The sequence below is a fragment of the Hesperophylax consimilis genome, chromosome 22 (assembly GCF_061612785.1).
Source record: "Hesperophylax consimilis isolate HC1 chromosome 22, BYU_Hcon_1.0, whole genome shotgun sequence".
NCBI classification, from domain to species: domain Eukaryota; kingdom Metazoa; phylum Arthropoda; class Insecta; order Trichoptera; family Limnephilidae; genus Hesperophylax; species Hesperophylax consimilis.
Window position 1 is genome coordinate 22,839,422 of NC_142857.1, and position 24,814 is coordinate 22,864,235.

At 34.8% G+C, this 24,814-nt stretch overlaps 1 protein-coding gene across 1 annotated transcript in view; it reads right to left on the minus strand.

Annotated features, from left to right (window-relative positions):
- Positions 1-70: 70 nt before the first annotated feature.
- Positions 71-24,814, minus strand: part of LOC149413258 (phospholipase A2) — a 38,451-nt gene continuing 13,707 nt past the window's right edge. Inside the window, exons 2-6 of the mRNA XM_089645529.1 lie at positions 9,129-9,295; positions 8,817-8,977; positions 7,929-8,123; positions 7,005-7,092; positions 71-1,956 (exon numbers count right to left, since the gene is read on the minus strand). Coding sequence (XP_089501655.1) covers positions 1,851-1,956; positions 7,005-7,092; positions 7,929-8,123; positions 8,817-8,977; positions 9,129-9,283 — 705 coding nt within the window. The 5' untranslated portion in view covers positions 9,284-9,295 and the 3' untranslated portion in view covers positions 71-1,850. The remainder of the gene's footprint in view (positions 1,957-7,004; positions 7,093-7,928; positions 8,124-8,816; positions 8,978-9,128; positions 9,296-24,814) is intronic.

The window sequence follows — 24,814 nt, forward strand, 5'->3', positions numbered from 1 at the left end:
ATAGTCCAGGTTAATTATAAAATGTAAAGTAACAAAATTAATGTGAATATGTATCCACTCTATACGAAATAAGTATGTAAATTTGCCATCTAGATATGTAATCCACAGCGAGTAATCTTGATAAATGCTTTACAAAACACGTATGTAATTGCTTTAGCTTAAAACTGCATTCAACACATGTGTGCGCTAGGCCACCGATATTGTCTATTCTACATAATTTCAGGTGTTCTTCTTTCTCTTTTACTGCGCAAGAGTCCCAACTGCCAGTAGCCAGTGGGACTATGACTGTGAGAGTGTTAACAAATAACAATAATGTAAACAAATTTCATAGTTTTGGAAAACATTTATTCTACAAAATTACATTGACATTTTAACATTTGTAAAAAAATAATCTATCTATATAAATAAAAACGTTTTTTCAAAATCTTGAATCTCCAAAAAATCTTCACCGATTGCTTCGAAATTTTGACATTTTTTCAACGTTGCATTCGAAAATGCGTGTGAAAATATACACCTATATTATATAGAAGTCACAGGTAGGTAAAAACATGCTTTTTCAAAAAACAGCACCATCTGTTGGACGTAAAATCCACACGCTCTATTGTTTCTCTATCTCAATACGACTACTCTCAACAACATTAATTCAGATGATTTATTGATAGACTGCAAATGAGATGATTTTAATATATTACATACAATGGTAATATTATCTTAGTAGTTCAAACACACTGAATAAATTAAATTAAAAAAAGGTTAGTAAATTGTGATAAAAATAATGAATTCTCGGATTAAAAGTTAGCCATATACAACATGCAACTAAATTATCCATATTTGCCATAGCTATCACTTTAAATGTAATCCGTATGGGTTAGGTTAGGTTACTTGTAGGACAAAAGTTAATTCCAATATTGTTTTATATCTCTGTGCAACTAAATGGATAGCAACTTTAAATTTACTTTCGTGTCACAATGACGAGCAGTTGGTATCGGTTACATTTTGGCATTTCCATGTGTTACGTAAAACAGAACATGACTATGTCATGTTTCTGTAGTACCTAATGGTTACAGATACAATTTGCTATTTTTATGTGTCACATAATGAGGAACACATGCTATTTGTAACCAATTGGTTACAGTTGCATTTTACCTATTCCATTTGTCATGTAATGGGGAACATGGGTTGTAATTTTTTACAGTTACAGTGTTCCATTTCCATGGATCACGTAATGAGAAATATTCATTATAGTAATATTGTTCCATGTGGCACGTAATGGGGAACGTGTGTACCTAGTAATCGGTTACAGTCACAATTATTTATCATTTTCCTTATGTCACATAATATGGAAAATATAGTTAAGTATAATATAGTTAACAACTGTAAAATTATAATTCGCTATTTCCATGGTAATGAGGAATATGTATAATGATATTATATCATGTGTGATGTAACGAGGAACATGTGTAGTAATTGGTTACAGTTACAATTTTTGATGGTGCCGTTTAATGATTAATGAAGAACACAAGAAATGCCACGTGGACTGTGAAATATTTAACCAATCAAGTCTTAAATTTCCAATACAAGACTGCGTTTCACCATCATTACGATATTTAAATGTGATGGTGATATACGATGTCAGGCAGTCAGACAAGTGTAAGAGAGACAGAGCACATGGTAAATGTTCTAGAAACAAAAGGTACTAAGTCAGTGACAACATTTGTTTCCATTCAAATTTGTATGCAAAGCAGTTTCCTTCTTTATTGTATGATTGTGGTATTATTCCAAGTGACACAATGAGGAAATATTCCACGTGTCACGTAATCGGAAACATGTGTAGTAATTGGAAGGGGGTTTTAAAAATACTGCGAAGGCAACGGCATAAGCGGGACGTACTTATCCGAAGGCCTGAATTTCCACTGGGAGCACAACTCCTTGGCCTCCTCCTCATTGTAACCAGTCCTGGGGAACAAAATAATTTTACCAGCAATTAGTTTCATACCACCACCAGTTTTAGTATAAGTATTAGGAGAGAAAGGATAACACTACAAAATTACTGACAGATGCCGGTGGAAGTATGGGAACTATGTTAAGAGCATAGATAATAGAAACAGTGGGAGATATGTCATGTTGAAGTCGCTGAGCTATGACCGAACTCAAGTCAATTTGGGTGGCAGGTATGGGTACTGCCGCCCTGGAAATAAATCAATCTTTAACTTTTTAAGTAGAGGAGAGGCACAGCGTGTGGAGATGCATAAAAAAAATTGCACGGACTGTTAAAGCGGCGGAGCCAATGAAACTTATGTGTTTTGTAGAAAAAAAGGTGCTACTATGCAAACATTCGATTGGCAGTAGTAACGGTGAACGATGTTGGCGACATTTTTATGCGCGCGGTTTGATATTTATAATGGTTAACCTATCGGCATACACGCCGCCAAGATTGGGCGGCTTCATTTCTTTCGCAGCGGCATTTTGAGCCGCTAAAACTCACCCTACGACCTACGTACTTGTTAGATTATAATAAAATCACAATTTTTATGAAATCTGTATAATAGTAGGAAAAGTGTTTCGTTTGAGGTGCAAAAAGAATCAGTAAGAATGCAATAAAAATCAGTAATCAAAGCACAGTAAGAATCAGTCTGAAGTTTGCACAGATGTAACAAATAAAAATTAAATATTGAAGACAATATTAGTGATTTCTAAACGAAAATCTGAAACAGAAAAATCAGAAAAGGAAACGGTCACATCTGTACAGATTTTCGTTTAGAAATCACTAATATTGTCTTCAATATTTAAATATTACAATTTGAGGTTTTACTCAATAAAGTTATTCCGAAAAATAAATATTCATTCTAGACTTGCAGAAATGTCAACAGATGTCGCACATAAAAAATAAAAAATAAGTTAGGTTTATCTAAAAAGACGCTGTCTGGATTGCATTTAGTTCGGGTTGAATCTTGCGATCATACATAAAGATAGTTGCCAATAAAAATGTGCGGTGAAAAAATGAAGACAATGTTAGTAGTTGTTATTCGAAGTATGATTCAGTTAAAAGTGACCGAGGGGAATAGGGTCCCATTAGCTCAGTTGGTAGAGCACTGTCCCGGAAAGACAAGGTTCCTGGGTTCGTGTCCCAGATGTGACCATTTCCTTTTCTGATTTTTCTGTTTCAGATTTTCGTTTAGAAATCACTAATATTGTCTTCAATATTTAAATATTACAATTTGAGGTTTTACTCAATAAAGTTATTCCGAAAAATAAATAAAAATTAGTATGCTGATGGGTTAATGGCACATCTCCCTTTTTTCTATTATCTATGGTTGTGATGATGAATGGAGCGAGAGTATTCAGATCCGGTCACTAAACACGGCTAAGGCCATTTCATGAAACATTTTGATTCTGAATGGTCGGCCTTCACCAGGGCAATACTGAGAGTATCTACCACTCTAGACTAACCAGATGCAGTACCTACCTACTCTACCCAGGGTTAATGGCTTTATAATTAAATTTAATGATATAGGAAGAAATTTACAATTACCACAGCCCAAAATATGTTCATATGTTTTTGGCTAAAAACCCTTACACCAACATGACATAACTAATTATTGTAAAAAAGATAATTTTTTATAATAAAATCTAAGGATGGGTTGTTTCGGAGAATCTGAACAATTCATCAAATTTCAACGTTCATTTTCAAGTTCTGTGAAAGATTTTTTCAAGTTCTGTTTTTATTTCAGTTTTGTCAAGCAACTAGCCTACAATTATATAAAAACAGAAATTAAACAAGTCTTTCACAGAACACGAAAATGAACGTTGAAATTTGATGAATTGTTCAGATTCTCCGAAACAACCCGTCCTTAGTCTATGATACTAATTTTTGATTTACTTATAAATATTGCAGAGGTATTATCAACAAAAAACAAGGAAGAAATTCTATTCAGAATTGTAACTAACAAGATCCGATAGGCAGGTTCTACAATATCCCTCTTCTTATATCTCTCCTTGTTTTCATCCCATTCCTTTTGCCTAACAATACCAATTTTTATTGAGGGTATCGTAGTCCTACTTGCCCATGGAAGTTGGATTTTATCGTCACATAAAAAAAACAGTTTTTATAACTAAATAAACCAAAGATATTAGAAGAACGAGATGTGCTACGCGCAGTTCGTACTGAGTGGAATTGTTTTGCCGAGTGTCGCCGGTTTTGTTCACCAATACTACTGCACACCTTCGCTTGCGCTAAGGTATCCGCACTAATACATAGAACAGATTTCTGTGCGTACACGTCCCGATACCGTTCAAAGTACCCTAATTAGGTAGTACTCCGGCTACGGTCCGGCGGCCAACATAGCATATCTCGTTCTTCTAATATCTTTGAAATAAACATACAATGCTTAAAAACCTAACCTATCAATATTCAGGTACAAAATTGAAAGTCATTTTACTGTTTGCCAATTAATTATGAGCATACATTCATTCTAAAATATTGCTTAAACTTCAAAATCACAGATTTCACACCGAAACAAAAACACAAAACATTTGTACAGTAAAGAAAATTTATATAATACTAGTGGGCCTGGGCAGACGTTGTCCTGCCACAGACCGCCTTCTATGTATACCGCCTTTTATCTGTTGTTGGATATTTTATACACTTGACATAGGTATATAGAATCAATCAGTGATTGGTTTATTTATGCATAGAATGCATGTACAAGTATTTATTTATGTACACAAGTCACATCCATCGTATATATTTTTTTGACGTTTCATTTGATATAGATCATTTCAGCAGATTGTGATTTTTGTTCAGTACGATGGAAAAAAAAGTAAAAATGGGAGTATACCATAGACATATATTCATATGTCTGTGGAGTATACTTTTAAAACTGCCTTGAAGTATATGTCTTTCACAGTGTGACAGCCGTACGAATACGATCCACAGAAAACACTTTCGATATACATTTTTTATTTAATTTTTTATTCATCTCATATTCAAGTGTTTACAAAAAAATGAAAATTATTAATTGGCAATGGATAAAAATTAAATGTTATAAATGAGGTAAATAAAGATTGATTCTTAAACAGATTGAAGTCTAAACAATATTGTTGTTTTAAAATTATAGTAATGAAATTTAATTTAATGTAGTGCGATTTGGTGAACATTATTTTTTGTCAATCCGTCTTTTGCCAATATGAATAGATATACACAACCAACGTTAATTTATGAGAAATAGTTACAATGCAGAAATTGAATAAAAAAATATATACCTATCTATACTATGTTTCAAGCTGGAATCAACCATACACATTCACAAAATTTCATTGAAATCGGTTTGGCGGTTTCGGAGATTAGCGTGTACGAAAACAGTGACACGTGATTTATACTTATTAAGATGTACTTTTAAACTAAGCACATTTAGTTCAACGTGAACAGTTGTGTTTGTTCGTTTGTGATCTGCAGTCGTGCTCGGGAAAGATGCCTACGTGGGGCCTAAATGAAGTTCATATGTACAAAATTTATACTTTACAGAAGGTCGATATTTGTGTCGTGGTTACATTGTCCGCAAGATGTTAATTTTCTCGGGAAACAGTTCTTTTTGGAATTTTTCGAAAACTGGTTCCAAAAATAGCTGGAATAGGAACCGTTCTCTTGATTATAACTGGAACCGCAGTGACAGTTCATTTCAGATATTAATGAACCATTTCCAATATAATATACTTCCTCAAAGACTACAATACTGACGTGATAAGCAAAAAGGCAGCTGCGATTTTTCGAAAGTCACATTCTGATTTACTATAGATCTCGCATATTATGAGGATGTGAACTTTGCAAATTCTCAGCTGCCTTTTTGCTTATGACAGAAGAATATTGCCCCATCGGCGTTACTCGGTATTGCCATAGTAGTGAAAATATGTTGCTTAGATTTGCAAAATTAACTTATTCCACCTGAACGTTTAGGTAAATCGCAAATAATTACACAAGTGTCAAATATGTGATTCTATATCTGTGTTTGTTTTTAGTAATGGATTACTTTAATAACATTTGATTTGCAACATAAAATATTTTTGAAACGTACTAAGATATTTACAATTAATGTTTAATATAAGTTTGTTTTGCAAGACAATCTTGTAATAGTCCTGTTTTGCAACTAACTGTCTTGGAATAAGCTGATTTTGAAATGCCATGTAACACAACTGACCGCAACTTTCGTACAAATCAACCAGGCGGCCATTTTGTCACGTGATCAAATGCTGAAATGGAATAAGACTAGTTTTTAAGAAACAGTTTTTTTTCCATGGGAATAAGTAGTTTTTGCAACATCGTATTGCAAAAATGTTGTCTAGAAAAATATTGCATTCATGGTTCAAATTTGATCAAAATTGGACTTTGCGAAAATTCCCATCATTTCTACATTTCATTGTTAAACTGTGACCGTTTGCTCAATCAAATAAAGTTGTGATGCTTTTGATAGCGGATCCCAGGGCGACAGTAATGCCCTGGTTAAACCTGGCCACTTGGTTGTCTCCAAGGAGCAAGATGTTCTTCAGGGAGTAGGGGTTTCTGTGGTTCTGGTAGTGTGGCATCTTCACAAACACTGGCGTGGAGTCACAGCGCTGGTTCTGGAGCCTATGTTTGATTTGATTACGTGTTAGACAATGTTTACACATGCAAAAACATAAATTACTTACTTAGTTCTTATTTTATGTTTGTAAAACGGACGGGTACCTATTTTTTTTTCATGTTAATGAGGTTGCAAATTTAAGTCGTTTTCTATGGCTCTATGTGACCAAAGGAACTGAATTTTGGGATCTGTACCAATTAATCAAATAATTACCGAAAACAAATAATCATCAAAGAAAGTGGCGCCTAGGTAAACCAACCAACATGCCTTCAAACAAAAGAACAAAGCACTTTTCGAAATAAAATAGAGACTCAAATTTCATGCTTGATCCATTACATTGTTTATGGTAATGCAATATTGTAATTGAATCAGTATAAAAGGTGTTACTTTTGCCACTGCGAGCAAGGTCGTCTCTCTTTGAAGCAGGTCACTTGAACTACGTTGAAGAACACTGCGCCGAGGGTGTTTGCTGTTTCTGAAATGAAAATTGTCCATGTTGATTTTTTTTAATTTTTATGTGAAATATCTTTTAGGTGGGCAGAATCGATTCTTGCGTAACAAACGTGGCAACACGGAATCACTTTTTAATTGTATTATATTTCTTTGTGTATATTTTAATCTGGAAACATGACATATTGGTACATACCGAGATGGTAATAGGTTAGGTATATGCCTTTAACACAATTTTAAATGAGAGTAAAACATTATGCAATGTTGAGTTTTGCAGCCATTTCTGGTATGGAGCCCTAATACATGAAAAAAACTCTGGTCTCTGTATAGATTCCTCATTCAACGGACGGGTTGCAGTTCGACGAGCATTTCCGTATGAAATTTCACACTAATAAATAAAATAAAGATAGATAAAACTATTTATTTATATTAATATTGCGTATGTACAGACGCAAAGAAATAATTTCTCTTAGTATTTAAATGCAAAACTTGCATAAGTGTATTTACATAAAATAATTAAATTAACGCCATCTATGGACGATTAGGTTATAACGAACGTTACATTTACCCTAAAGACCTAGCGTTATTAACTCCTTTATCATTTTATTCACTGTCGTTATGAGGTGCAAAAACAACTTAAATTTGTAGTAATGTAGTAACTTGTAATTATTGTTCAAACTTTTGCATGTAGCTCTGTCAGTGTAACACCAACAGAAGTAATATTTAGATAAAGAAGGGATTGGAGGTACCAAAAAAGCGTTGGTTGTTATTGCGTCCAGCTCCTCGTTTATGATATGAATATAGTGCTTTACCATTGCATTATTGTGCTTATGTTTTGAAATGTTTTGGTATGTTTGTTACCCGTGTTGAGGGCCTGCAGACAGCGGCGGAAGCGGGCGTCGCAGTCGCAGTGCGAGCGGGTGTAGCGGCCCTGGTTGCACACGCTCCGGCGGCACTCGCCAGGCGCCAGGGCCGACGGGCAGTGGTCGTGCTCTCTGCAGCACCGGTCCTCGGCCGAGTGCATTCCCAGGTCCTTGTAGGAGGAGGCCCTGTTACCTGCACACAGTTCAAAATAACTCTAACTTATCATCAAATTATGATAGGAGTCTAAAATAAAATATAAAATGCTACTCTTATAATGCGATTTGACCAGTCGATTTTCCCTAACTTTTATCCCTTCTCCAACTCTTCCACATCCATATCTCATCCCTTTTTTATCCATCTCTTTTCCATCCCTATTCATCCCTTCACAATCCCTTCCCCATTTCTTCCCCCATCCCTTTCCCATCTCTTCCATGTCTCTTCTCCATCCATTTACCGTTCTTCCTCGTCCCCTCCCTGCCCCCCCTGTCCCCCCCCCCATCTCTTCCCATCCCCTCCCCGTCCCCACCCCGTCCAGTCCCCTCCGTCCCCTCTCTCTGTAGCCTCCCCGTAGTTTCCTCGTCCCCTCCCCATCCTTTCCTCACCCTTTCACAGTCTCTCCTGCGTATTTTCCCCGTCTCCGCCTTTCTCCTCCCCGTCCCCTCGTCATCATTTCCCTATTCTCCTCCGTCCCTTCCCCGTATCTACCCCATCCCTTCCCTGGCCCTTCCCCGTCCATTCACCGTTCCTTTCCGTTTATTCTCCATCCCAACCCCGTCCTCTTCCAGTTCCCTTCCCGTCCTTTCCCCGTCCCCTCTTGGCCCTCCCCCGTCCCATCCCCGTCCCTTCTTCATCCCTTCTCCATCCGATCCCCGTTCTGTCTCTTACCTGGCCCGCACCACTTGGTCCCAGGGTACACGAAACCCCCCTGGTGAGGAGATAGCAGGCTCCTATCCCTGCAGGCCGACTCCAGCGCTGTTATGGCTCCGTTGGTCATCTGCCTAACCTTCCGGGGATCGGATGCCAGCACCATCCTTTGAATCACGCCCCTGGAATACAAATTTTGAGATTTAATTACAGCTCAGGATCGCAAGCAGCGGAGGAGCCAGATTCATTGGGGGTCACGATCAGCAGTAAGGCAACGACAAGAGTTAGTATTATTGCAGTCAATAATAACAAGGATGAGTGGCGACTTCTTACCTGTCCCCATGCAGCTTGCAGTAGGGACTCTTCGAGGTGAGCTCGATCATCCTGCTCATGGTGTGGTCTGCTACCAGCACCTCGCAGAGCACCTGCGGGAGTGCACTCATTATTAGGACCAGGGCCAGGACCAGGACCTCGGTTGGTAGCAACATGGCGAGGAGTTTCTAGAACAATAAAGTTTTGAATTAACGTCGCTATACAAGTTATCCAATTAGTATTATTATTATTTAACGGCCAGGTAAAAAACTCAAAACTACGTATAAATGATTTTTTTTAAAATTTTGTTTTAAACCGCTTTATTTGAGTTATTTATGTCGACCGTCAGAGGGGGTCGGGGGTCAGAGGGGGACATCTAGGTCTGCGAGCCAGTCTAGGGCCTCAGGCGTCGTCACGTAGACCTCATCAATCCCGCCGGGGAATGAATGGAGCGGGCACATGTTCGGTGGTTTGCACTGCACCACCATTCACACATCGCCTCTTTAAGGCCCCATAAGTGCATCATGTGGGCACAGCGGCTATGGGAGCACCTTAACGTATTGATGGCGGACCAGATTTTGCGAAAAAATGAGAACCCAGGCTGTCTCTTGATGGGGTCCTGTATGAGATGGGCATTTCCCACGTTGGCCGTTTGCCACTCAAGTTTCCACCTTTCTTCTGGGGTGAGAGGTAATCGGAGGAGCCTCTCTCCTTCCGCCCAGAAGGGCTTTGGGGACTTCAAGCGGCATGCCGAGTGGGAGACCACATCTTCGTGCAAAGGTATTCTTCTTGTATTCCCTCAGTGTTGCAATTTCTCGCCTGATGTTTGATGGGTTATGTTTGCAACTACGGGGAGCCAAGGGAGGGCAATTTATATAATGTCAAGCAACAAAGTGTTTGCATTCTTCGATAATTCAAAACTACCTATTAAATACGTTATTCCGTAGTTTTGAGTTATGTTTTAGTCAAATTTTGTGCAAAATATTGTCAACATCACAGGTGAGCAACCAGAGCTGCCCATAAGGGCGAGGGGATCAAACCAAGTTTCACGGAGTAGGGGTGGAGGCATCGGCGTATCCCCGTCAGTGAATTGTCAATACGTGAATCTGATAGTATACAGGCACATCGCATTGTAATACGCGGAAACGCAAATTGCTGGCTTTGCAACTTTCTGGTTACATATATTATTAATGTGTATTCTTCTGCGCTCGAGGTACGTCTGATGTCATGTCATAGATTATTCAAAGCATTCTCGAACTCTCCTGGTGCCAAAAATGTGCTCACGTGGTTTTTTACCAGCTCGTCGAAATGGTATCCGGATTTCGTGTTTGGCCAAGTCTATCTCTTCTAATGTCAGTGGTCAACATGGATATTGTTAACTCTCAATTAGCAGCCATCTTTACGTAAAAATACTAATTATACGAGATATACGATTCAAACAAGGATGTTACAAATCTAAAAAAAACAGCTCTGCGACCCTAACGTAAATACGTTTTTTAATCAGATTCCTTATTGTATTATTAATTTTTATTTTTAATTTTTATTTTGATTTATTTAACGCCCAGAGGGCTTTTTCATGTAGGTGGTTACAATTTTAATGAAAAACAGTTTTGAAACATGAGAAAGAAATAGTAAAAATAAAATTACATTAAAAAATAATATGTGCAAGAAACAAAATTAAAAATAAAAATAACATAAATTAAAAAATACAGCGATTTGACTGGTTTACAAAAATTTAACTTCCATTTAGGAATAGTGTTGAAATAAGTCTTTTACATGATCCACAAAATTCGCAAAGTTAATATTAAATATATCGACATCACCTAAGTATTGGTTTCCCACAGTGTGAAACCGTTGTATTGGGGAGTTCGCAATGTAATTGCGCTTATGTGTGTTGCAGTGGAATAGTGTATTTTGTCGTGTTGTTATTGCAGGTATTCATAAGTTTATGAGTTGCAGAAGTTCGCAACAGTCAAATTTAGAGTTTAGAATCTTGAATAAAAAGTTTTTTTTTCAACTTTGAGGATTTAAAAAAATATATCGCAAGTTACGCCACAATACGAAGTATGTCAAAATAATACAAATAAATAGTAGTATATCTGTGTGTAAGGATATAATGGCCAACCTAATGATTCCAGAGATAACCTCATTTTTAATGTCAGTGCCATACAAATTTTTCTTAAAAAATGATAACTCCTTCATTTGTACACGCAATTGCTTCGTACGAAATTTTATAGCATAGTAATGATCAGCAGAATCCATTTCTAGCCAAAAAAATACCCTTGAAAATTCAAGTCTCTATGTCTGTGAAAGGCGATTTTCAGCCCACTGTGCGCCTGTGTGGGACCTCGACGCCCAACTATCGATTATATTTCCAGGGTTTCATAATAAAACTGGCGCAAAAGCCATCACGCTTTCGGAAGATGCTGTCATTTTTGCAAATGGTGTCGTCACGACGTTGACATTAATTTATAAACAGAATCAGAATACACGTTGATCACTATTATACTCCCAAGAAAGCGGAATTATTGGGTTTGTAATAATTATATTTAATTTGAAATATCTTTTGGATAAAACCGATTCTTGCGTAGCAAGACGGGACGACGTTCTTGCACAGCCTCTTTCTACCTGGCAGCGGCCGTCAAAACAGTGTGCGATATATTTGCTTATGTTCTCACAAAAATTGCCAACGTTTTTGGCAGTCCGGGTACACGTTTTGGCACTAAAAAGGAATGAATTAGTCCATGCGATCATTAATCATAAGGGGCCGTTCAAGTATTATGTAAGCAGATTTATTACAATTATTTACCCCCTCTTCCCCCTGTCACCAAAAGTAAGCCCCCCCCTTACTTAAAAAGGGGGGGGCTTACTTTTGGTGACAGGGGGAAGAGGGGGTAAATAATTGTAATAAATCTGCTTACATAATACTTGAACGGCCCCTTATGATTAATGATCGCATGGACTAATTCATTCCTTTTTAGTGCCAAAACGTGTACCCGGACTGCTAATATATAGTAAAGTTAATATTTTAATTTAGCATTGTCAAGTTATTACTATTTTAACTTTTACGTACCTAGCTGTTTAAAGTTTAGCAATGTCAATTTATTCATACAGAGATGCGCCAGTGTTGCCAGCGTATATCGATTTCTGATTTATTACGTTATCAATATCGGTCTGACTATCAACAGCGCGACAGTTATCGATTTCACTGTGCTAGACCCCCTGATATTTAAGTTGAGATTTTACTTTTTTGTCAAGTTCCAAGCCTACTCTGGTAAATCAACGCAGGCGGCATCTCAGCTCAATGAGAACTGAGCTTGTTGATTGGGGAATTGTCCGTCGGTTGATCTCTGCTGCGGGTATCTAAAAGATGAAGTATTTATTAGCTAATATTCCTCTATTCGTGACGCTTCCACTCTTATATCTAGGGAGATAAGCGATGTTAGGTTGGGTTAGGCTAAACATACTAGACGTAGACTCGGTCCGTTCAACATGAGCGATTAAAATAGAATAACATAGTTAATAAATGTATTATAGTGCCTCTTGTGAAAAAAGTTCAATAAATATAATATAGAGAGGAAAAATAAACACCTTTTCCACAAAACTTTAACCAGGTCATTTAAATTCGTAATTTTTTTTTTTTTTTTCTGTTCATATTTTTACTTTTAAATCTCTGTAAGGGTTGTGGGAGGAGATAATGGTTAAAAATATGAAATAAATTTAAAAAAAATGTACGTAAAAACGAAAAGCAGATACAGAACAAGATATTTGCGAAAAAAATGTTGACTCTAATTTCTAATGTTGTGTAATTTTTAAATACGTGAACGAATGAATGCAAATCTTGGAAGAAGAAATTAACCCACCTCCGATCGAGCTGAAATTCGGCAAATAGACTCGATGTAGATAGCAATGCATTCTATTTGGTGGCAATCAGGCATATGCACGCGTACGCGTTTTTCTGAAATTGGATGACATTACAGCAGTTATATGAAATAAATGTCGGTCCTACCCAATTGGGATTTGACTCAGTTGTTAGCACGATTGGCTCCGGTCCCTGGGGAGGAAGATTCAATCCTCAGCCAAACCAATTTATTATTTTTTATGTTTCAAAAGACATTTAAAGTTCACAGCAGTTAAAAGCCGGTCCCTGGGGAGGCAGGTTCAATCCTCAGCCAAAAAAATAAATATATATAAGTGTACGTATATTTTAAAATACGTCGATTAAAAAAAAATAGATGTGTTATTATTAAAACTTTCTTCGGTTGATTTTTTTTTCAATAACGTTTAGCAAACATGTTAAATTTTTTTTTTATATACATATATTAAATTTATAGTGATCTATTTTTGAGGTATTATGCCATGTTGCGCTTCCTTTTTCTTTAGTCAACGTTTCGGACAGCATTACAGTGTCCATAATCAAGCAGAAAACAACAAAAATTTACTAACACTACATTATTTGCATATCACGCACGGAGAAAAATGAATATTGCTAATTCATTAAAAATATTTTCAAAATTATTGGTAATTCGGATAAAAAGGATATTGCAGGCCCGGTAGGAAGCCAATCAATTCATTCGTTAATGGCCTGCAATACCGTTTTTAACCTGATTACGAATAATTTGAAGAGATTCTTAATACGTTAGCAATATTCAATATTGATATTTTTCTACGAAAGGTAATTTTTTTTTCATTTTTCCGGTGGAATTGATCAAACGTTTTCAAACATCGAATAGATAATCTATTTCATTGGCATAAATGTTCAATCATAAGAGTCGTAAAATTACACTTCTAGGGAATAACTGTTCAGTGGTCACGGCGTATAGACTGTATACAGGGTGTATCAGCACGTACCCGACAAACTTTAACCAGCTATTCCTTAGCAAATTTGGAGTAAAAAATGTTATGGGTACTTAGCTGTCCGGTAACATTTTTTTTAATAAAAAATTTATTATTCTTATTTTCACCACTGTTTTATCCTTTGTCAAAGTTTGAAAACCCATCTGGCAATATTTTATTCGAGTTTCGTTGAATAATATACGTACGTACCTACATTAGCGCGCTTTTACGATCACAACGAAATGGCATGGAACCATTCGTCTCATTTTTAGCTATTATTATTTAGTATGTATGAAAGAGCGAACACGCTTTTTGACACACTTGCTAATAACAGCTTTTGAACACGAGAAACAATGCCAATGACAGTGACGGAGTGTGGATTTTTTTATCATTTTTTGTTTTTAATTGAAAAAAAATGTTACCGGACAGCAAAGTGCCCATAACATTTTTTACTCCAAATGTGCTAAGGAAAAGCTGGTTAAAGTTTGTCGGGTACGTGCCGATACACCCTGTATAGTAATACAGCCGATTTGACGAGCGTCATTTTCCAATAGAATCATTCAGTGGACGGAGTTAGACAAGTAGCCGACCGTCAAATCACAAATGACAGTGAAATAATACAATGCCAATTTGCCATCCTGGATTAGTCTTATTATGCTGACATCCAGTGCTCTGACGTACGACTCGACACGCTTAACTTTGCAGTCGGTGGTGTTGCTAAATACACACGGTGTCCGGAAATTTGTGGTACAAAAACTCGTGAATCGGATATTTACAGATCTTAATATTTGACGGCAGTCTATGAAGTCCTTCAGCAATTTAGAAAATAGCCTTCACGGGATGCCTTGCAGGTGTGAAACATCGAAATAGATTTTTATTGAAGGAAGTGAAAATGAAAGTAAACAAGTCCCTATGTTTTTGATAATAAAACAATTCTTTTATTATTATTAAAATGTACGCAAATAAATATTTTAAAAATATATGTATTTATGCAATGCGGTTAAGTTGTACTATCAGTTATTGTATGGGAAACTAATAATTTTGAAATAAAGAAAAACCACAGATTACTCAATGTTTTTTTTTTAACAATAATCCCACACAGGAGGCCCTGAGGAAAATAACTTCTCTCAAGGCCTATGTCATCTTTGGGGATGCTGTGTGAAGGGTATTTTTAAGGAAATAAAGGATAAGAAGTTCAGGAAAGGAAAAGGTATGAAGAGTGGGTAGGAATCTAGAGTTATGAATCCATACTTCCGCTGCAGCGCAATGATGGGTCAGGAGAGACCAGTTGGAGAGATCAAAGGGTCTCCGCAAATCAGCTTCTATATGTATTGATAATTTCAGTGAAATTTTTGATATCGAAGTAAGCCTTACTGCACAACAATAAACTTTTCTTTGGAATGAAGAAATTTATTTGAGGTATGATAACAAAACATCCAACAATGTTTACTCTTTGATGAGCCTTTCCCGCACAGAGTTTTGGTGGCCGGGCGGAAAGAGCGGACGAGTCACGGGATGACCCGTAGGCGCGCTAAAAGATGTTTCAAATCAAAATCATAAGAAAGTCGATAGAAAACGGTGTAAGTTACGTATTAATTTTTTTAAGTATTAAAAGGAGACCATATAGGAGATGCATGGCTGTGGGTAAATAATAACACCGGAAACAGAGTTGACATCGGGTTTGGGTCCCACCCAGGCGTAGTGAGTTCAATTCCTCGGCTGGCTAAGTCCTCCATCACAACACAATATTTTATGCTTACTGTGGTGGTAGTAGGAGATTCCCAAACATTGTCAGGTTATTCGTAACCCGAGAATGTTTGTCTTTCTTTTAAAAAAATGAATGCCAGATCCCTCCAACGCGCGCTAAAAGTCGAATATTCATTTAGAAAATGTTAATGCGAGACTATTTACGTTATTTTTAAAACTTTTCGTGCGCGCACATATGCATTTTTCTGAAATTGGAAGACATAATATTTAACAAATAGCTGTACCCCGTCAGTCGGAAATGTTCTCTTTCTATTATATACTATCTGTACCCCGCCACGCGTTGCTTTGGGTCAGTGTCTGCCTGTGCAGATCACAGATGCTGTCACAGGCGACATCTATATAGTAAAGGTATAAAAACACACGCATATTCGAATGCAACGTTATGGTTATGGAGATTTAAGATTTTGAACAAACTAACATTTAAATTTTTATTTATACAGATTTACAGCAGTTAATATTTGAATAAATGTCGTTACCATGCAATTGAGATTTGGCTTATGTGGTTCATTACCAAAATTAGTTTTGAAACTTCATAGTAGTTAAGAGCCAGTCCCTGGGGAGGTAGGTTCAACCCTCGGTCAAACAAATAAAAAAAGCGTTATAGTAAAATAACTATGTTTTTATCGGTTTGATTTTTCAAAAGTGCAAAATTGATTTTTTAAACATGTATCACATAATATTGAGTTTTTAACATGTATCACATAGTACTGAGTTTTTTAAACACGCATCACATAGTATTGAGTTTTAAACATGTATTACATAGTATTGAGTTTTAAACATGTATCACATAGTATTGAGTTTTAAACATGTATCACATAGTATTGAGTTTCAAACGTGTATCACTTAGTATTCAATTTTAAACATGTATCACTAAGTATTGAGTTTTATTTTTTTTAATCACAGATCAATGATCATAGAGTTTGTGATCGGAGAAAAATCAAGTACAATGTGCGGAAGCAAAAGCGATCATTTTCATTATCTATTTAAAAAGTTCAAACGGTAAACGTCAAATTTCTAAAGCCGTGCCACTATTTTTCCTAAAAAATGTAGATTTGTGGATATAAATAAATAGCATCTATTATAAAAACTGACAATTTCACACGACGCAATAAATATTGGTACTATTTCTTACAAGTAAGATTTATTCAGTTTTCTATTCGTAAAAGAAGTGAAATGTAAAATAATTACTATTCTTAATAACACGTTTGTAAGAACTTACACGTACATATAGGTACAATTTTGAAGGTATGAAGTTTGCAGTGGCGCGGCGTATCAAACTCCCGGGCAGCTTGGGCAGTCGCCAGGGGAGATTTCACGATCTCTTATTTACCGAGATTTTTATATGATCTCAAATTTAACTTACAGTTTCTTCACATGGCTTCAATTAAAGCATTTTTTAAAATAATTACCATAAAAAATGTTCATAAATAGGTAGTTTTTCTAATATTTTCAGAAAAGGATTTTGCTGAATTAATAATAAATACACATTCATGATACATGCATCCGTGCAAGAACTTATGCCAGGTGTATGGTTTTAACCAAATTAGCATATATTTTGGTTTTTTATACCTTCATGGTGTCGTACAAGACATGGTTTTTTTACCGGTCACCAAAAATATTACGTAATTTTGAGCGAACGACATTTTTTTTCCTGGTCGCGTAGGGGGGAGGATCCATAATTCAGGAATGTAGTTCTTGAACTTCAGTACATGTTCACAATGTTTCTTTATCTAATTATTATCTTAATAAGGAATACAATGAATAAATTAACAATAAACAAAATGAATATTAAATGTGACTTTGATATGGTAACTAACTACTGTAAAATTTAGAATAAATGAATTATTGAAGTTGTTACAGAATTTCTCCTCCCCTAACAAAAAAAATGTTTATATTTTTATAATATTTTTCAATTAATATATTATAAATAAATATCATAATTTTATTTTAATATGGAATTCTACAAATTAAATTAATAAAAAATATTTCTATGTTTTTATTTACAAGGTGTATTTTTATCGATTTTTTTCCTATCATCAAAGAGAAATTACAAAATATTTGTTTTTAATAATGCATCATAGACAATTTACTTAGGTACCGTTTTTTTCTTATTAAAATTCTCAATGCATTCGAAAATAAAGTTTCTTTAATACTTCAAAACACGGAAACATACTATTTATATTTATTTTTGAGATATAGCATCACTTTATTAATTTTCTTAATTGTATCATTTTATTTTTCTTATCTTAAAGCTACCTTTTTTTATTTTTTATAGTACCTTCTTTACCTGTGAATGAAATGCTTTTTGTAATACTATAATAATTTTAATAATGTAAAACTTGTTTTTGTAATTCTTGATTTTTGTAATTATATTTTTATGCATGTATCAAAAAAAAATAAAAAAATACGGTTGAGTGCTAGCTGTCAGACTTGCTAAAGGGCTTGAGAGTTTTTTTGGTAGGTACGCCACTGCCGTATCTTTTCGAAAAACCCTACCAAGCGATTAATTTATGTAACGCGATCAATTTAAATAGGGAAATCAATAATTGAGGTAATAAAAACACTTTAATCCATCGTAGGAACCAAGCAAGTTGAATTATTTGGTTTACATAAGGTGTAATAAAATACAGACCACGTTTTTCAAATTGAGGAACTACTTATGTAACTACGGTATTAAAGTTAAGATGAGGTGAATAGAAGGAAAAATCGGGAACCTCCCTGAAAGATAACATTACTATCTAATTTGAAATACTAAGCAATTAAATTATGATAAAAAATAACCTTTTAAGGCGAAGCTTAATGGTAAATCACTATTTTGATTAATCTTTATAAGAAATTGGTGTACATTATGAATACCAAAAAATTAGCTTTAGATAAATTGAAGGTTTTCCTATCGTTTCGCTTGAGTAGAATACAAATAAAAAATAAATTACTCAATAAAAAATATAAATGTAAACTACTAAAAAAAATTGTTTGTCAATAGAAATGTATAAACGCGTAAAGGAAACAACTTAAAAAAAATACAGTATTATAGCTATGATTATCCGTGACAGTTTCATTTGATTAACTTATTTGCTTTCTTATAAAATAAATAAAAACCAGTTTTTTGCTTGAAATCAAACCCTTCTAGGACTACGTTTGTCAAGCGATCTTAATGCCTATTACCTACAATATAAGGTAAACCAAGAATATACACATTTTTGGCTTGTAGCTTCTTCTTAACAAGCATGTTAAGATTGTTGAGTATGTACAAAAGATATTTAGAAAAACTACAATCATTTACTAACTAGATAACTATTTTTTTTAAAGAAAGACAAACATTCCCGGGTTACGAATAACCTGACAATATTTGAAAATTTCCCAATACCACCACAGTAAGCGGAAAATGTTGCTTGTAATGTGATGGAGGACTTAGCCAGCCGAGGAATTGAACACACTACGCCTAGGTGGGACCCAAACACAAAGTCAACTCAGCCACCGACCGGTCGAATTACAACTCTAATTTAACTCCAACCATTTTAACTTCTGCTCGACGATTCTTTTCTTATGTAACGAGAGAACAAAATAAGTTGCAATTTCTCCAAAATCAGAGCAATGAGAATAATTCTATGGCGAAATAGATTTTCAAAAGTAACTATATTGTTAAAGGAACTAAATTGGCTAATAGTTACACTGAACGCTGCTGACATTGAACGCGATGATATTTGTACATTAAAAAATAAACCACAAGTTACCTAAACTTTTTAAGACATAACGCAAGACGTACTATGAAATCAGATTACCAAGAAGGATAAATTTAATACACAAAACAGTTTATCCTATAAAGGGATGACATATTAAACAATAAAAACTAAACTAATAATTAAATTCAAAATAGATTGCAAGAACCACATTAAGAAAGGTGAAATTTTAAAGCATGTGAATTATGATTAGCAATTAAACCAACAAAAAACTAAAAAAAATACTTGCGCCTTTATTCGAAACCTCATAGATCACAAGAGCGGGACACTCATTCAAAGTAGCCTTCTAACTTGTATGGAATTTTATAAAAGGTTTCTTTTTAATTTTTTAAAAAATTTATTCTTATTTATTAAAACATCTTAAAATATTTTAGTTAATTTAAAAGACAAAATAAAAAACATTATTGTATGTTCTCATAGGTTCCATGATAACTCAACACAGTGAGAATTCAACACATTTTTTTTAAAAAGTGATATAAAGTCATTAGAAACGATGAAAATTAACCTAACCTAACCTACTTAACCTAATTAATAAAGTTTTTGTTTCATCACTTTCCATGACTTTATATAACTTTTTAAAGATGTGATGAATTATCATTTTGATGATTTATCCAGTCACCGTTCTCATACAAGTTAGGAGGCTGATTTAATTCAGTGTCCCGGCCTTGTGATCTAGGAGGTTTTGATTTTTTTTAGCCTTCTCACTTGTATGGGATTTTACAAAAAGTTTCGTTTGATTGTTTTTTTCAACTTATTCTTATTTATTAAAACATCTTAAAATGTTTTAGATAATTTAAAAAACGAAACAAAAATGCATTATTTTTTGGTTCTTATTCAAGTTAGGAGGCTGATTTAATTCAGTGTCCCGGCCTTGTGATCTAGGAGGTTTTGCTTTATCAGGCATTTTATTTCAGAAGGTCCGAGTATTTTCGCTGTGCAATATAATACAAATAATGTATCCGAAAACTAAAAACTACTTTTCAAAGGTGATGAAATACCCTTTCAATTTTTATCATTGAAAATAAAAATAATAATATTTTTTTATGCAAAAATAAAAATGGCTCACCTTACGTTTTTACTGAACTAAAATTACTGATAACAAAACAAAACACATATTTTATTAGACAAAAATGTGTTATAAACATAATGATTGACCCCATTTTTGTCGTTTCAAATAAAAATAATTAATAAAAAAATATTTTTTTCTCAAATTTCGGTCGGAAACTTTGGTTTCATAGAAGTGTATATTTTAATTTATCTGTGCTTAACTTCTGGATTCGAATATAAAGCGTGGCGTTTTCTTTTTCTTAACTCGTTTAGATGATTGATGATGATGATGATGATTTCTATAACACCATTTGAGCTGTTACCAAAAGAGAACAAATTATCCTGGGTGGATTAAAACTTTAGAAACATTTGATAAATTGGGTTCCATGCTAACTCAACACGGTGACTATTCAACACACTTTTAAAAAGTGATATATATATATATATATATATATATATATATATATATACTAGGTACTTACAAGATTAACAGATGCTGCGTTTAACCAAAGGGAATTACGGTATTACGAAGTAGTTTCTAATACTTATATAAATATATATATATATAATTTTTTTTAACTTAACCTACTTAACCTAGTTAATAAAGTTTGTTTCATCACTTTTCATGACTTTATATAACTTTTTAAAGATGTGATGAATTATCATTTTGATGATTTATCCGGTCACCGATAAACTGATTAGCAGAGACATAATTCAATTATGTATTTTAAATATGATCATTTTTAGTTTTTCATTTTTAGTCCTAGTTTTTGTTTTCATTTAGTCTAATAAATTATGACAATCTACAATACAATACTACAGGGTTTTCCAATAAGAGGTGTTATTTTGAATAGCCCGCTATTTCGGTAGATGTTACTTTTGAAGCTGTAATTTTTTGAAATTTGACAAGTAGAAACTACGCCATTAATAAAAACGATACACGCTTCAACAACGCATTGAAATTATTAAAATTCACTTGAGTGAATCAAATGCATATCATCTTGAGTGATGAGGCCCATTTCCACCTCGGTGGCTTCGTCAACAAGCAAAATTATCACATCTGGGGCTCGGAAAACCCAAGAGCTATTGTTGAAAAGCCTCTCTATCCTCAACGTGTGACTGTTTGGTGCGGTTTATGGTCCGGCGGAGTCATTGGACCTTACTTTTTCGAACATGAGGCTGGAGCAACAGTTACGGTGAATGGATTGCGCTATCGAGAGATGATTAATGATTTTTTACGGCCGGAATTGGATGGTATTGATCTGGACAACGTTTACTTTCAACAAAACGGCGCTACGTGCCACACAAGCAACCAAACTATTGATCTTTTACGATTGAATATCCAAATAACACCTCTTATTGGAAAACCATTTTGATATTCAATCGGAATCATTGGAAAACCCTGTACATTATACCAGCTTACGTGTACCCGGTGTTGCTTGACTTTTCTCTACTTTCTTTTAAAAATATATTATGGATGTTTTATATGCATAAACTCTCCGGAAGAAAATTTCAAAATGATAGTAAAAACCCTATCAAAATCCGTTGTGCAGTTTAGAAGAACTAAGCGTACAAACCACCTTCCTCCGTGGTACAAACAGACAGACGCAGATAGCGACTTTGTTTAATGCTACTATTTAGAGATTAAAATTTATACTCGTCTGTTATAATTACAGCTTATTTTGATTATAGATGCATTAATAACAGAGCTCAATCTAGTAGTCATAAATTAAAAAAATATATAACCGTTTTTTAATGTTGGTAGTTATTTAGGTACTAGGTACTTACAAGATTAACAGATGCTGCGTTTAACCAAAGGGTATTACGGTATTACGAAGTATGTTCTAATACTTAAAAAAAAGGTATATTTAAAAAACACGTAACAGTACCGACGTACCTTTTCATCTCGTTGTGCTTTTGGCGTAACCTTTAGGTTATGGCGCCAATGGAAGTATAGATTTAAGATTGATCGTTGTTACAGACAGAATTTTGCATTTACAATCGGATAAAACACGGAACTTGATTTTAAAACAAGCATACATACATTTATATACCTACTTTGCAGAACATAGATATTGTTTTTGGTTCGTGTATGTGCCAATGAATTGCTCGTTAGGAAGGGCCCAAGCAAAAGATATAAGATTTGAAGTGCCGCGAAGATTGGTTTCGGAAAACGATTACTTATCGAAGGAAATAGACACCCGGAATAATAATACAGTCTATTATTTATATTTATACGTTGTTCTGGAATATAATTTCCCATTTGATCTCTGGTGATTTGACGTATTGTTCTTGTATTATTTTGTATTTATTATGCTTATATAATGCACTTGCACAATGTGGATTCACTAGATGATCATTTGTATAAAAGTGTGTGGAAGGGTTTAGTTTTTCCTGTGGGGAAGATTTAACCCGGACATAAACTCGGAAAATAATATTTTAGGATAAAAAAAAACCAATTTAATGAGATTTATTTCCTTCAAAGCGAAAAATGTTTGACGTGATGTGACCTCTATTTACAAGTTTCTACAATTCCTCCATTAATGGGAGAGTCTTAAATGGATCGCACATTTTTGCACACAGTCGACTGCTTTTTACGGTTAAGGGCTCCACACCAGAGGTGGCTGCCAAACTCAACAGTTGGACATACTAGCATGCACATTGTTAGCAATTGTGTACAACCAACAAGTGGAATGCACTTGATTTAGGTATCTCCGTAATCCACATACAACAAACAGGCCACCACATGATACTGGGTCAATTCTCACTTGGCAAGTTTCAAGTTGGAAGATCTACGACCACAGAACCGCTAACCTCTAGCAGTGTGATTTATATTATTAAGAAAATACCCTACAGTAAAGCCCGAATCTTAGCGGCGTACAGTGGGCTGAAAATCGCCTTTCATAGACATAGAGACTTGAATTTTCAAGGGTATTTTTTTTGGCTAGAAATGGATTCTGCTGATCATTACTATGATATAAAATTTCGTATGAAGCAATTGCGTGTACAAATGAAGGAGTTATCATTTTTTTAAAGAAAAAATTGTATGATCAGCAAAATCCATTTCTAGCTAAAAAAGTACCCTTGAAAATTCAAGTCTCTATGTCTATGAAAGGCGATTTTCAGCCCACTGTGCGACGTAAGTGAAGAAGGCGTGTACAAAAATATGCGTCGCGCGGCCCCGATGTATTGGACTGACCTACGGTCGAATTTGCTCTAGCAGGCTTAGGGCAAATTCGGCCCTTTTCCGAGGTTATTTTAATTAATTCTGATAAACGTATTACTGAAATTTTAGATGTTCTCGGGAAGTTACAGATTTCTCTTCTAGAAAACTAAAATCTGGTGCTTATAGCTAATATTATGGTTGAAAAAAGTTTTACAAATTTATCAAATAGTTTTTCGTAATATGTATTAAAGGTAAGGTGCGGTTTTAATTAATCTTAAATATAAATAACTTAAATATGTGTGGTTATTCATCGGAATTAATTAAAATGTGAGGATTGAGCAAATCTCCGTTATTAGAATCTTGTGTTGCCATCATAGACATATGAATATTAGTAGACCTGCCCTAAGTGATTAAAAGCGTATTATCCCCACTCCCCATACCGGTTCCATTGAGCCGGCTGGGCTCGCATATGGCCTCAAGTGAAATTTGAAAACGTGACGTCATCATTCTTGTGCGAACTATGGTCGAGGCATCATCGGTTCATTTTACGAAATAACACGGCAAAATGTTGACTTGTACTATGAAAACTTGTAAAAATAGATGTGAAAAAGAGAATAAACCCAATTGTCGTATTACATTCCATATATAAGCATTATTTTACTTTATTTTAAGCATATTCACATCGTATAATATGAATCAGTTGTTACTATCACATCGAGAAACGTCTGGACGCGAAACACAAAGCTGGTTGGTTGCTGGGAAGTAAATTATGAACATTTATAAAAGTGTCTTAACTAAATACTTAAACGAAATATTCGACTCTGAAAATGAACCGAATTTTTTTGTCGAAATGTAATTTGCGCTCCCATGTAAAAATGTCTATTCATTCCCAAGCAGATTTTTCTTTTAAGAAGTAAATGGTGATATTATATTGCGAGATGCCTATTTACTGTCAGATTGATTTATTGACGAATCACAGTCAGCTTCACTCCCTTCGTTCTTCAACAGTTGATTTTACCCCTCGCCTTTATCTTCTCGTCTATTAATTCCTATGTCTGTGGTTGCCATAAAAGAAAACAACAATGAGGCTCTTGGAACTCTAAAGGGATCCGGAGACAATCAATGTCAATTATCATTGTGCTTATGCCATT